The sequence below is a fragment of the Danio rerio genome, chromosome 25 (genome assembly GCF_052040795.2).
Source record: "Danio rerio strain M-AB ecotype USA chromosome 25, GRCz13ab, whole genome shotgun sequence".
Classification (NCBI taxonomy): Eukaryota; Metazoa; Chordata; class Actinopteri; order Cypriniformes; family Danionidae; genus Danio; species Danio rerio.
This window is the reverse complement of record NC_141045.1, coordinates 9,458,009-9,470,550: the sequence shown is the minus strand read 5'-3', so window position 1 is coordinate 9,470,550 and position 12,542 is coordinate 9,458,009. Positions and strand designations below refer to the sequence as shown.

Sequence of the window (12,542 nt, the reverse complement as noted above, 5' to 3'; positions counted from 1 at the left end):
ATAGAGGTCATAGTGGTAAGATACACACAACATTGAGCTGTAACATCATTAGACGTTGATATTTGGTTGATTTTAGGTTGGACATTGATGTCAGCCTGACATTGAGTTCTGACGCTTCCATTTTTCTGCATGTTTACACTTACATTTAATTATTAAACAGAATACAATTAAATAAAATAGAATAGGAAGGGATAGTGTTGTGGGATCAAGTGTTCACAAAACAAAAGTGCCTTTGCCATTGCTTGAAAATGGCCAATGCAAATCATCCTGAATAAATTACCTTTCTTTGGACCTGTTTGCAATCATTTATGTTCGGTTTTGATGTCGTCGTTGTTGGTGTTGTTGGTGTCGTTGTTGGTGGTGTTGTTGTTGCACATGGCTCAGCCTGTATGATAATACTGCACGAGGAGTTGCAGTGAGCAGAAAAGCACCAACCTGCTTTATCTGTTTTATTGTATATTGATGACCCTATAATTAGAATAAAAAGGATGTGTAAGAGAGTTAAGCAAGAAGGGAGTTTTTTTTACATAAGTGAAAGTTGAATGTAATGCAGGGTTAAGTTAATGTGCACATATATGCAAGGATTAAAGTTGAACAACTAAATTGAATTGTAATCATCCAATGATTGCTCACCTGGTAAGAATATTGCATTTAAATATGTGCAGTTACATTGAGTTGATGGGTGTTCTGGATTTGGAGTGGTGCGAACTGGCCCTGTATGCACAGTGAACTTTGTTGTAGTAGTAACAGGCTTTGTTGATGTGGATGTTGTTGTAGATTTGCTAAATGTAGATGGTGTTTCTGTTGACATAGTTGTTGTAGATCCAGTAGTTATAGATGGTGTTTTTGTTGATATAGGTGTCACTGTAACAATTGTAGATGGAGATTTTGTTGATATAGGTGTCACAGTAACAGTTGTAGATGGAGTTTCTGTTGGTATAGTTGTTACTGGAACTGTTGTAGATGGAGTTTCTGTTGGTATAGTTGTTACTGGAACTGTTGTAGATGCAGTTTCTGTTGACGTAGTTGTTACTGTAACAATTGTAGATGGAGTTTCTGTTGGTATAGTTGTTACTGGAACTGTTGTAGATGGAGTTATTGTTGGTATAGTTGTTACTAGAACTGTTGTAGATGGAGTTTCTGTTGATATAGTTGTTACTGGAACTGTTGTAGATGGAGTTTCTGTTGGTATAGTTGTTACTGGAACTGTTGTAGACGGAGTTTCTGTTGGTATAGTTGTTACTGGAACTGTTGTAGATGGAGTTTCTGTTGACGTAGTTGTTACTGTAACAATTGTAGATGGAGTTTCTGTTGGTATAGTTGTTACTGGAACTGTTGTAGATGGAGTTTCCGTTGGTATAGTTGTTACTGGAACTGTTGTAGATGGAGTTTCTGTTGATATAGTTGTTACTGGAACTGTTGAGGATGGAGTTTCTGTTGACGTAGTTGTTACTGTAACTATTGTAGATGGAGTTTCTGTTGGTATAGTTGTTACTGGAACTGTTGTAGATGGAGTTTCTGTTGGTATAGTTGTTACTGGAACTGTTGTAGATGGAGTTTCTGTTGACGTAGTTGTTACTGTAACAATTGTAGATGGAGTTTCTGTTGGTATAGTTGTTACTGGAACTGTTGTAGATGGAGTTTCCGTTGGTATAGTTGTTACTGGAACTGTTTTAGATGGAGTTTCTGTTGATATAGTTGTTACTGGAACTGTAGAGGATGGAGTTTCTGTTGACGTAGTTGTTACTGTAACTATTGTAGATGGAGTTTCTGTTGGTATAGTTGTTACTGGAACTGTTGTAGATGGAGTTTCTGTTGACGTAGTTGTTACTGTAACAATTGTAGATGGAGTTTCTGTTGGTATAGTTGTTACTGGAACTGTTGTAGATGGAGTTTCCGTTGGTATAGTTGTTACTGGAACTGTTGTAGATGGAGTTTCTGTTGATATAGTTGTTACTGTAACAACTGTAGATGGAGTTTCTGTTGGTATAGTTGTTACTGGAACTGTTGAGGATGGAGTTTCTGTTGATATAGTTGTTACTGTAACAATTGTAGATGGAGTTTCTGTTGGTATAGTTGTTACTGGAACTGTTGTAGACGGAGTTTTTGTTGGTGTAGATGTTACTGGAACTGTTGTAGACGGAGTTTCTGTTGATATAGTTGTCATTGTAACAATTGTGGATGGAGTTTCTGTTGGTATAGATGTTACTGGAACTGTTGTATATGGAGTTTCTGTTGAAGTAGGGGTTGATGTTTCAGTAGTTGGTGAAGTAGTGGATGTGATTGTGGATGGTGTTTCTGTAGAAGTTGGTGCCGAAGTTCCAGTAGTTGGTGTAACAGTGGATGTGCCTGTGGATGGTGTTTCTGTTGACGAAGGTGTCGATGTTTCAGTCGTTGGTGAAGTAGTGGATGCAGTTGTGGATGGTGTTTCTGTAAAAGTTGGTGTCAGTGTTCCAGTAGTAGGTGTAACAGTGGATGTGATTGTAGATGGTGTTTCTGTTGATGTAGGTGTCGATGTTTCCGTAGTTGGTGAAGTAGTTGATGCGGTTGTGGAGGGTGTTTCTGTTGATGTAGGTGTTGATGTTTCAGTCGTTGGTGAAGTAATGGATGTTGTTGTGGATGAAGTTTCTGTAGAAGTTGGTGCCGAAGTTCCAGTAGTTGGTGTAACAGTGGATGTGCTTGTGGATGGTGTTTCTGTTGAAGTAGGGGTTGATGTTTCAGTAGTTGGTGAAGTAGTGGATGTGATTGTGGATGGTGTTTCTGTTGATGTAGATGGTGTACTTGGGGTCGTAGTTGGAGGACAGTTGTCTTCACAACAGTGTACACGTATTTCATAATTATAACAAACTGGTGGGAAGTCCTCTGCATTGTCTTCATTAGAACATGACAGTCCAAATGATGTATTGCAATAAACTGTTTGTCCCAATTCTTCCAGCGTTTTTTGGGGATAATTCACTGCCCTACATTCAACCTCTTCAGGACTCTGACAAGTTATCCTTCTTGAGATCCACAATGCATTGATGGATTCAGTCTCAAATCCTTCTGGCTCTGTATTGGGTTTGTTGCTATCTATCCAATCTGACCATTCACATCTACGGCCACAGATGGGAGTTGTTGTACTTATAGGTGTTGCTGTTGTAGCAATAGTTGTACTAGGTGTAGGTACTGTTTCTGTTGATGTAGGCGTCAATGTTTCAGTAGTTGGTGATATAGTGGATGTGACTGTGGATGGTGTTTCTGTTGATGTAGGTGTCGATGTTTCAGTCGTTGGTGAAGTAATGGATGTTGTTGTGGATGGAGTTTCTTTAGAAGTCGGTGCCGAAGTTCCAGTAGTTGGTGTAACAGTGGATGTGATTGTGGATGGTGTTTCTGTTGACGTAGGGGTTGATGTTTCAGTGGTTGGTGAAGTAGTGGATGTTGTTGTGGATGGTGTTTCTGTTGATGTAGATGGTGTACTTGGGGTCGTAGTTGGAGGACAGTTGTCTTCACAACAGTGTACACGTATTTCATAATTATAACAAACTGGTGGGAAGTCCTCTGCATTGTCTTCATTAGAACATGACAGTCCAAATGATGTATTGCAATAAACTGTTTGTCCCAATTCTTCCAGCGTCTTTTGGGGATAATTCACTGCCCTACATTCAACCTCTTCAGGACTCTGACAAGTTATACTTCTTGAGATCCACAATGCATTGATGGATTCAGTCTCGTATCCGTCTGGTTCTGTATTGGGTTTGTTGCTATCTATCCAATCTGACCATTCACATCTACGGCCACAGATGGGAGTTGTTGTACTGATAGGTGTTGCTGTTGTAGCAATAGTTGTACTAGGTGTAGGTACTGTTTCTGTTGTTGTAGGCGTCAATGTTTCAGTAGTTGGTGAAATAGTGGATGTGACTGTGGATGGTGTTTCTGTTGATGTAGGTGTCGATGTTTCCGTAGTTGGTGAAGTAGTTGATGCGGTTGTGGATGGTGTTTCTGTTGATGTGGGTGTTGATGTTTCAGTCGTTGGTGAAGTAAAGGATGTTGTTGTGGATGGAGTTTCTGTAGAAGTTGGTGCCGAAGTTCCAGTAGTTGGTGTAACAGTGGATGTGATTGTGGATGGTGTTTCTGTTGAAGTAGGGGTTGATGTTTCAGTAGTTGGTGAAGTAGTGGATGTGATTGTGGATGGTGTTTCTGTTGATGTAGATGGTGTACTTGGGGTCGTAGTTGGAGGACAGTTGTCTTCACAACAGTGTACACGTATTTCATAATTATAACAAACTGGTGGGAAGTCCTCTGCATTGTCTTCATTAGAACATGACAGTCCAAATGATGTATTGCAATAAACTGTTTGTCCCAATTCTTCCAGCGTCTTTTGGGGATAATTCACAGCCCTACATTCAACCTCTTCAGGACTCTGACAAGTTATCCTTCTTGAGATCCACAATGCATTGATGGATTCAGTCTCGAATCCTTCTGGCTCTGTATTGGGTTTGTTGCTATCTATCCAATCTGACCATTCACATCTACGACCACAGATGGGAGTTGTTGTACTTATAGGTGTTGCTGTTGTAGCAATAGTTGTACTAGGTGTAGGTACTGTTTCTGTTGATGTAGGCGTCAATGTTTCAGTAGTTGGTGATATAGTGGATGTGACTGTGGATGGTGTTTCTGTTGATGTAGGTGTCGATGTTTCAGTCGTTGGTGAAGTAATGGATGTTGTTGTGGATGGAGTTTCTGTAGAAGTCGGTTCCGAAGTTCCAGTAGTTGGTGTAACAGTGGATGTGATTGTGGATGGTGTTTCTGTTGACGTAGGGGTTGATGTTTCAGTGGTTGGTGAAGTAGTGGATGTTGTTGTGGATGGTGTTTCTGTTGATGTAGATGGTGTACTTGGGGTCGTAGTTGGAGGACAGTTGTCTTCACAACAGTGTACACGTATTTCATAATTATAACAAACTGGTGGGAAGTCCTCTGCATTGTCTTCATTAGAACATGACAGTCCAAATGATGTATTGCAATAAACTGTTTGTCCCAATTCTTCCAGCGTCTTTTGGGGATAATTCACTGCCCTACATTCAACCTCTTCAGGACTCTGACAAGTTATACTTCTTGAGATCCACAATGCATTGATGGATTCAGTCTCGTATCCGTCTGGTTCTGTATTGGGTTTGTTGCTATCTATCCAATCTGACCATTCACATCTACGGCCACAGATGGGAGTTGTTGTACTGATAGGTGTTGCTGTTGTAGCAATAGTTGTACTAGGTGTAGGTACTGTTTCTGTTGTTGTAGGCGTCAATGTTTCAGTAGTTGGTGAAATAGTGGATGTGACTGTGGATGGTGTTTCTGTTGATGTAGGTGTCGATGTTTCCGTAGTTGGTGAAGTAGTTGATGCGGTTGTGGATGGTGTTTCTGTTGATGTGGGTGTTGATGTTTCAGTCGTTGGTGAAGTAAAGGATGTTGTTGTGGATGGAGTTTCTGTAGAAGTTGGTGCCGAAGTTCCAGTAGTTGGTGTAACAGTGGATGTGATTGTGGATGGTGTTTCTGTTGAAGTAGGGGTTGATGTTTCAGTAGTTGGTGAAGTAGTGGATGTGATTGTGGATGGTGTTTCTGTTGATGTAGATGGTGTACTTGGGGTCGTAGTTGGAGGACAGTTGTCTTCACAACAGTGTACACGTATTTCATAATTATAACAAACTGGTGGTAAGTCCTCTGCATTGTCTTCATTAGAACATGACAGTCCAAATGATGTATTGCAATAAACTGTTTGTCCCAATTCTTCCAGCGTCTTTTGGGGATAATTCACTGCCCTACATTCAACCTCTTCAGGACTCTGACAAGTTATCCTTCTTGAGATCCACAATGCATTGATGGATTCAGTCTCGAATCCTTCTGGCTCTGTATTGGGTTTGTTGCTATCTATCCAATCTGACCATTCACATCTACGACCACAGATGGGAGTTGTTGTACTGATAGGTGTTGCTGTTGTAGCAATAGTTGTACTAGGTGTAGGTACTGTTTCTGTTGTTGTAGGCGTCAATGTTTCAGTAGTTGGTGAAATAGTGGATGTGACTGTGGATGGTGTTTCTGTTGATGTAGGTGTCGATGTTTCCGTAGTTGGTGAAGTAGTTGATGCGGTTGTGGATGGTGTTTCTGTTGATGTAGGTGTTGATGTATCAGTCATTGGTGAAGTAAAGGATGTTGTTGTGGATGGAGTTTCTGTAGAAGTTGGTGCCGAAGTTCCAGTAGTTGGTGTAACAGTGGATGTGATTGTGGATGGTGTTTCTGTTGAAGTAGGGGTTGATGTTTCAGTAGTTGGTGAAGTAGTGGATGTGGTTGAAGATGGTGTTTCTGTTGAAGTAGGGGTTGATGTTTCAGTAGTTGGTGAAGTAGTGGATGTGATTGTGGATGGTGTTTCTGTTGATGTAGATGGTGTACTTGGGGTCGTAGTTGGAGGACAGTTGTCTTCACAACAGTGTACACGTATTTCATAATTATAACAAACTGGTGGTAAGTCCTCTGCATTGTCTTCATTAGAACATGACAGTCCAAATGATGTATTGCAATAAACTGTTTGTCCCAATTCTTCCAGCGTCTTTTGGGGATAATTCACTGCCCTACATTCAACCTCTTCAGGACTCTGACAAGTTATCCTTCTTGAGATCCACAATGCATTGATGGATTCAGTCTCAAATCCTTCTGGCTCTGTATTGGGTTTGTTGCTATCTATCCAATCTGACCATTCACATCTACGACCACAGATGGGAGTTGTTGTACTGATAGGTGTTGCTGTTGTAGCAATAGTTGTACTAGGTGTAGGTACTGTTTCTGTTGTTGTAGGCGTCAATGTTTCAGTAGTTGGTGAAATAGTGGATGTGACTGTGGATGGTGTTTCTGTTGATGTAGGTGTCGATGTTTCCGTAGTTGGTGAAGTAGTTGATGCGGTTGTGGATGGTGTTTCTGTTGATGTAGGTGTTGATGTATCAGTCATTGGTGAAGTAAAGGATGTTGTTGTGGATGGAGTTTCTGTAGAAGTTGGTGCCGAAGTTCCAGTAGTTGGTGTAACAGTGGATGTGATTGTGGATGGTGTTTCTGTTGAAGTAGGGGTTGATGTTTCAGTAGTTGGTGAAGTAGTGGATGTGGTTGAAGATGGTGTTTCTGTTGAAGTAGGGGTTGATGTTTCAGTAGTTGGTGAAGTAGTGGATGTGATTGTGGATGGTGTTTCTGTTGATGTAGATGGTGTACTTGGGGTCGTAGTTGGAGGACAGTTGTCTTCACAACAGTGTACACGTATTTCATAATTATAACAAACTGGTGGTAAGTCCTCTGCATTGTCTTCATTTGAACATGACAGTCCAAATGATGTATTGCAATAAACTGTTTGTCCCAATTCTTCCAGCGTCTTTTGGGGATAATTCACTGCCCTACATTCAACCTCTTCAGGACTCTGACAAGTTATCCTTCTTGAGATCCACAATGCATTGATGGATTCAGTCTCAAATCCTTCTGGCTCTGTATTGGATTTGTTGCTATCTATCCAATCTGACCATTCACATCTACGACCACAGATGGGAGTTGTTGTACTTATAGGTGTTGCTGTTGTAGCAATAGTTGTACTAGGTGTAGGTACTGTTTCTGTTGATGTAGGCGTCAATGTTTCAGTAGTTGGTGATATAGTGGATGTGACTGTGGATGGTGTTTCTGTTGATGTAGGTGTCGATGTTTCAGTCGTTGGGGAGGTAATGGATGTTGTTGTGGATGGAGTTTCTGTAGAAGTCGGTGCTGAAGTTCCAGTAGTTGGTGTAACAGTGGATGTGATTGTGGATGGTGTTTCTGTTGACGTAGGGGTTGATATTTCAGTGGTTGGTGAAGTAGTGGATGTTGTTGTGGATGGTGTTTCTGTTGATGTAGATGGTGTACTTGGGGTCGTAGTTGGAGGACAGTTGTCTTCACAACAGTGTACACGTATTTCATAATTATAACAAACTGGTGGGAAGTCCTCTGCATTGTCTTCATTAGAACATGACAGTCCAAATGATGTATTGCAATAAACTGTTTGTCCCAATTCTTCCAGCGTCTTTTGGGGATAATTCACTGCCCTACATTCAACCTCTTCAGGACTCTGACAAGTTATACTTCTTGAGATCCACAATGCATTGATGGATTCAGTCTCGTATCCGTCTGGTTCTGTATTGGGTTTGTTGCTGTCAATCCAATCGGACCATTCACATTTACGACCACAGATGGGAGTTGTTGTACTGATAGGTGTTGCTGTTGTAGCAATAGTTGTACTAGGTGTAGGTACTATTTCAGTTGTTGTAGGCGTAAATGTTTCAGTAGTTGGTGATATAGTAGATGTGACTGTGGATGGTGTTTCTGTTGATGTAGGTGTCGATGTTTCAGTCGTTGGGGAGGTAATGGATGTTGTTGTGGATGGAGTTTCTGTAGAAGTTGGTGCCGAAGTTCCAGTAGTTGGTGTAACAGGGGATGTGATTGTGGATTGTGTTTCTGTTGAAGTAGGGGTTGATGTTTCAGTAGTTGGTGAAGTAGTGGATGTGATTGTGGATGGTGTTTCTGTTGACGTAGGGGTTGATGTTTCAGTGGTTGGTGAAGTAGTGGATGTGGTTGATGATGGTGTTTCTGTAGAAGTTGGTGTCGATGTTCCAGTAGTTGGTGTAATAGTGGATGTGATTGTGGATGGTGTTTCCGTTGATGTTATAGTAACAGTTGTAGATGGTGGTGTTGAAAATGTGAAAGGTGTTGTTGTGATTATACAATCAGTTTTTATCTCTCGGATTATTTCTCCATTGTAATCACATTTAGCAGAAAAACATGCACCACTCCCATCTGTGGTGTTGTAAATGACGGATCCACGTGGATATACCTTCCCATCATAGAAACAGTCTTTGCATCCTTCCTCTGTGACACACTTCATGGTCTCCTCCCGGAGATATGGTCTCTCAGAAGGGCACTGAAGAAAACAACCTAAAAAATTGAGACATTTGATTTAAAACTATGTCTTGACCCGCTGAACAGTGTTCATCCACATATTATTATCTTCAAAGTCAACTATTGAGAGACACTCAATTTCTAAATTCTCACCCTCAAGGGGAGGAATTTGATCAGAGCAGGTTCCTAAGGGGTTTCTGCAGGTTTTCATGCAGGTTGATCCACAGGTTTTATAGTGCCACTGACATTCTCCTGGAGCATTGTAGTAGTCACAAAATAAAGCTGCAAAAATGACAACACAAGATAGGGTTAATTAAGCGTCTAAGTGCACCTGTAGGCCTTGAGGTTATATTTATATATATATATATATATATATATATATATATATATATATATATATATATATATATATATATATATATATATATATATATATATTAAAGATCAAGTAATACCATAACATAACTTAAGTACATAAGTTCAATAAATACATTTCTGACCCAAGAACAAAGGCTTCAGTGTAATTATTTAAGCAAGTACATATTTGAAAGTTTTGGACTTACGGCAAAAGTCTGGTGTTCGCCATGCTACACAAGCTCCTCTTTTACGGCAAGCAGCAGCATAAGCTCCCACTGCAGTACAGAGACAATCGCAGTCACCCCCGCTGTCACATGCACAGGTGTCCCGAACACAGGCATCATAATATGGGCCAGAGTCCACCTAGAAACAACAAAATCAGACATAGAACATGTTACCACTGACCATGCCTAAGGTTCATCATTTAGAGTAAAAAGATAAATGTAAAAACAAGAATGTCAAAAAGTAGTTTCTTTTCTCCACTAGTTGCTAAACATTTATGTTACTTACAAGTGAATGACAATCTGTAAAGACAGGGCTTGTGATGATTCTGCATTGCTTGATAGCCCAGGAATTCCTATGTGGATGTGCTTCGCAAGGATGCATCACATTTGTCACATCAGGACAATTTGAATCCACCTTCCAGCTATTGCCAAACTCCTCTGGATCTGTCACCACTTCTCCATTGTGCTTCATGAAGTCATTGTTTGCATTGCCATCAAAGTTTCCACACAGTCCACACACATTGCCCTGCAACAGAGATCATGCGGATGTTTAGATGAGTAGTAGAATAAAGGTTACATAAAGGTGTGCTTGTAAGGAATGCATACCTTTAATTTGGGATGGAGCTGGATCATCACACTTGTTTTCTCATCCCAGATTAGGTTCAGAAGACCTTCGATCTCTATGACCACATATATGCCTCCATAATTGATTTGATATTTGTATTCTGTGCCGTTGCCTTCAACAACTTTCACGCCATCATCCTCTGATAAAATCATCTCATATCTCTGCGGAATATGGAATGGTTAGTCTTATAATATATTTTTTATATTGCAAATGTTAGTCATACACATGTGCTGACAAGGCAATGAAATGATCTCACCCCGAAGAAAAGATTAATAGACTTGGAGCAAATGGAGTTGGCAGTTGCACAGGGGATGTTTTCGGTGACAAGGCGGAAAGAGGGACTGGGGTTTCCATCACAATAATCCTAAAGAAGTTACACAGTCCAGTTTACAAATCACTATGAATAGCATGAAACAAGTCAACACAGAATTACTTTTAACCAATTGTAGGATATTCATTTTAGATTTTAATGCCTTGGCAGATACAAAAGTGAACATACGTGGGCTAAGGTGTGTTCACAGTCTCCATGGAAGGAGTATCTGTTGCCATCAAAAGTCCTGAAATGACCTTCACCGTAGATGGTACAGGTGCCGTAACATGCCTTCTGTGTACAAATCCACATACCGTTTGTGCATGTGCTGAAACATAGACAGCAATTACATACAGATGAAGTATAAATCAAAAACAGCACAAGATAACATGGGTAATAACAGATTAGATTAGCTCACCAGGTGTTACAGTCCTGTTGAACTTGATCCCCAGGTGAACTTGCGACCCCGTTATGGGTGCATGGACAGTTTTCCCTCATCACACATCCACCTTTTCCATCAGCCAAAAGGCCCTCAGGACACATACACCCTGATACACACCCTGTGCTCACCTACAGCCGAAACAAAATTAGTTATACAACTTTTCTCAGCAAATGTCTATAGTACAACAAACTATTGCATAACATGCTCTCTCTCTCTGGGGTATGAATAATTTCAGACTTGACTGTATATATTTTATATGCCTGAGTAATGCCTGTAATCTTATTGTTACGTACTGTATTCAACTGTTCTAACTCACGCAATTGTTTGGGTCCTGTTTGTCGCATGTCCTCTGACATTCGGTGCCTTTTTCTCCAGGATGTGAGCATTTGAAGAATGTCATTGGAGCCACGCAGTCTAAAGCCAAACATATATATGAACGAGGTATTGAAAACTAGCACACATCTCACTAGAATTGAATAATCTTTAAAGTTAATAGTTTGCAACTCACCTTCATGACTGGAGCAATCCAGTTTGCCATTGTTACAGGTGCTGTAAATGAACAAAATAGTTCTAAGAATTACTAAATCTACCAACACAAGTGTTAATCTTAATATAACATGTCATAACAATCAAATGGATATATGCATTTGGGGCATGGAACATCTAAAACCACTTTTTAAAGCATTTTGCAGCATTTTTATTAGGGCTGAGTTGAATTTGATTACATGGTTTTAAATGCTTCTCATTTTTTATAAACCACTACACTGTAGATTCTTAAGTCCTGATCATTTTCATTTTAGCCGGTCTTATTAATATATTAAAAAAACCTTTACAATTTCAACAGCTCTCCATTGGAACCAAATACATGATAATTTGATCTCCATTACTAAACAAACACACTTTATTATTAATCATCAGCTTAGTGTGAACTCAAAACAATTAAATGTCTCTAAAGATAAAGGTGACAACAAACTATTTTTTCTGTACTTGTTTTCTGTTTGATCTGTTCTACATTAATTTTATTAGCCCCTTTTTTTCAGTTATTTACTTTGATATTGTGTATATAGTTTTTTCCCTTTTATACTTACAGGTTTCCGTATGCATATATGTCTATATTCTTATAAGCGTGTCTGTTTGTAAGTAAATATAAATATTTGTCAAATAAATTTTGTTTTATATTGTTATCAACTATGCTATACACATTGAAACAAGTCAATGTTGCGGAATTCTTTAATTACCATTGTTGATAACCATGTTTACTAATAACACAATAAAGTTCAAGTAAAAAAAAAAAAAAACTTTACTATTAACTGTTGCACACCTCCCATTAAAAAATTATATGCAGTTTATTCATTTGTTCGTTTTTCTTTGGCGTAGTCCCTTATTTATCAGGGGTCACCAGAGTGGAATAAACCACCAACTATTCCGGCATATCTTTTATACAGCGTATAGCCAGCCGCAACCAGTGTTGCCAACTTAGCGACTTTGTCGCTAGATTTAGCGACTTTTCAGACCCCCCTAGTGACAAATTTTCTAAAAAGCGACTAGCGACATATCTAGCGACTTTTTTGTGTGTTACTGGAGAGTTTTATAGACTGTCATTTGTCCATACTTTATCGTCCCTACTCTTCTCAATGAGATGCGGGGTGATAC

The 12,542-nt window shown here is 39.7% G+C and overlaps 1 protein-coding gene across 2 annotated transcripts in view; it reads right to left on the bottom strand.

The window, feature by feature from the left end:
* The window catches only part of muc5.1 (mucin 5.1, oligomeric mucus/gel-forming), a 40,836-nt gene that overhangs the window by 15,088 nt on the left and 13,206 nt on the right, over positions 1 to 12,542 (bottom strand). Inside the window, exons 19-29 of one of the 2 annotated variants that reach the window (XR_015526174.1) lie at positions 11,398 to 11,438; positions 11,206 to 11,303; positions 10,866 to 11,017; positions 10,637 to 10,775; positions 10,394 to 10,501; positions 10,119 to 10,298; positions 9,799 to 10,038; positions 9,495 to 9,651; positions 9,085 to 9,213; positions 8,867 to 8,967; positions 281 to 468 (exon numbers count right to left, since the gene is read on the bottom strand). Coding sequence is in view for 1 of the 2 variants with exons in the window: in XM_087311680.1 (XP_087167806.1) it covers positions 281 to 468; positions 634 to 8,967; positions 9,085 to 9,213; positions 9,495 to 9,651; positions 9,799 to 10,038; positions 10,119 to 10,298; positions 10,394 to 10,501; positions 10,637 to 10,775; positions 10,866 to 11,017; positions 11,206 to 11,303; positions 11,398 to 11,438 (9,766 nt within the window). In the remaining variant the exon portion in view is untranslated. Of the gene's footprint in view, positions 1 to 280; positions 469 to 633; positions 8,968 to 9,084; positions 9,214 to 9,494; positions 9,652 to 9,798; positions 10,039 to 10,118; positions 10,299 to 10,393; positions 10,502 to 10,636; positions 10,776 to 10,865; positions 11,018 to 11,205; positions 11,304 to 11,397; positions 11,439 to 12,542 lie in introns of both variants that reach the window. The other variant, XM_087311680.1, reaches the window with a different exon arrangement.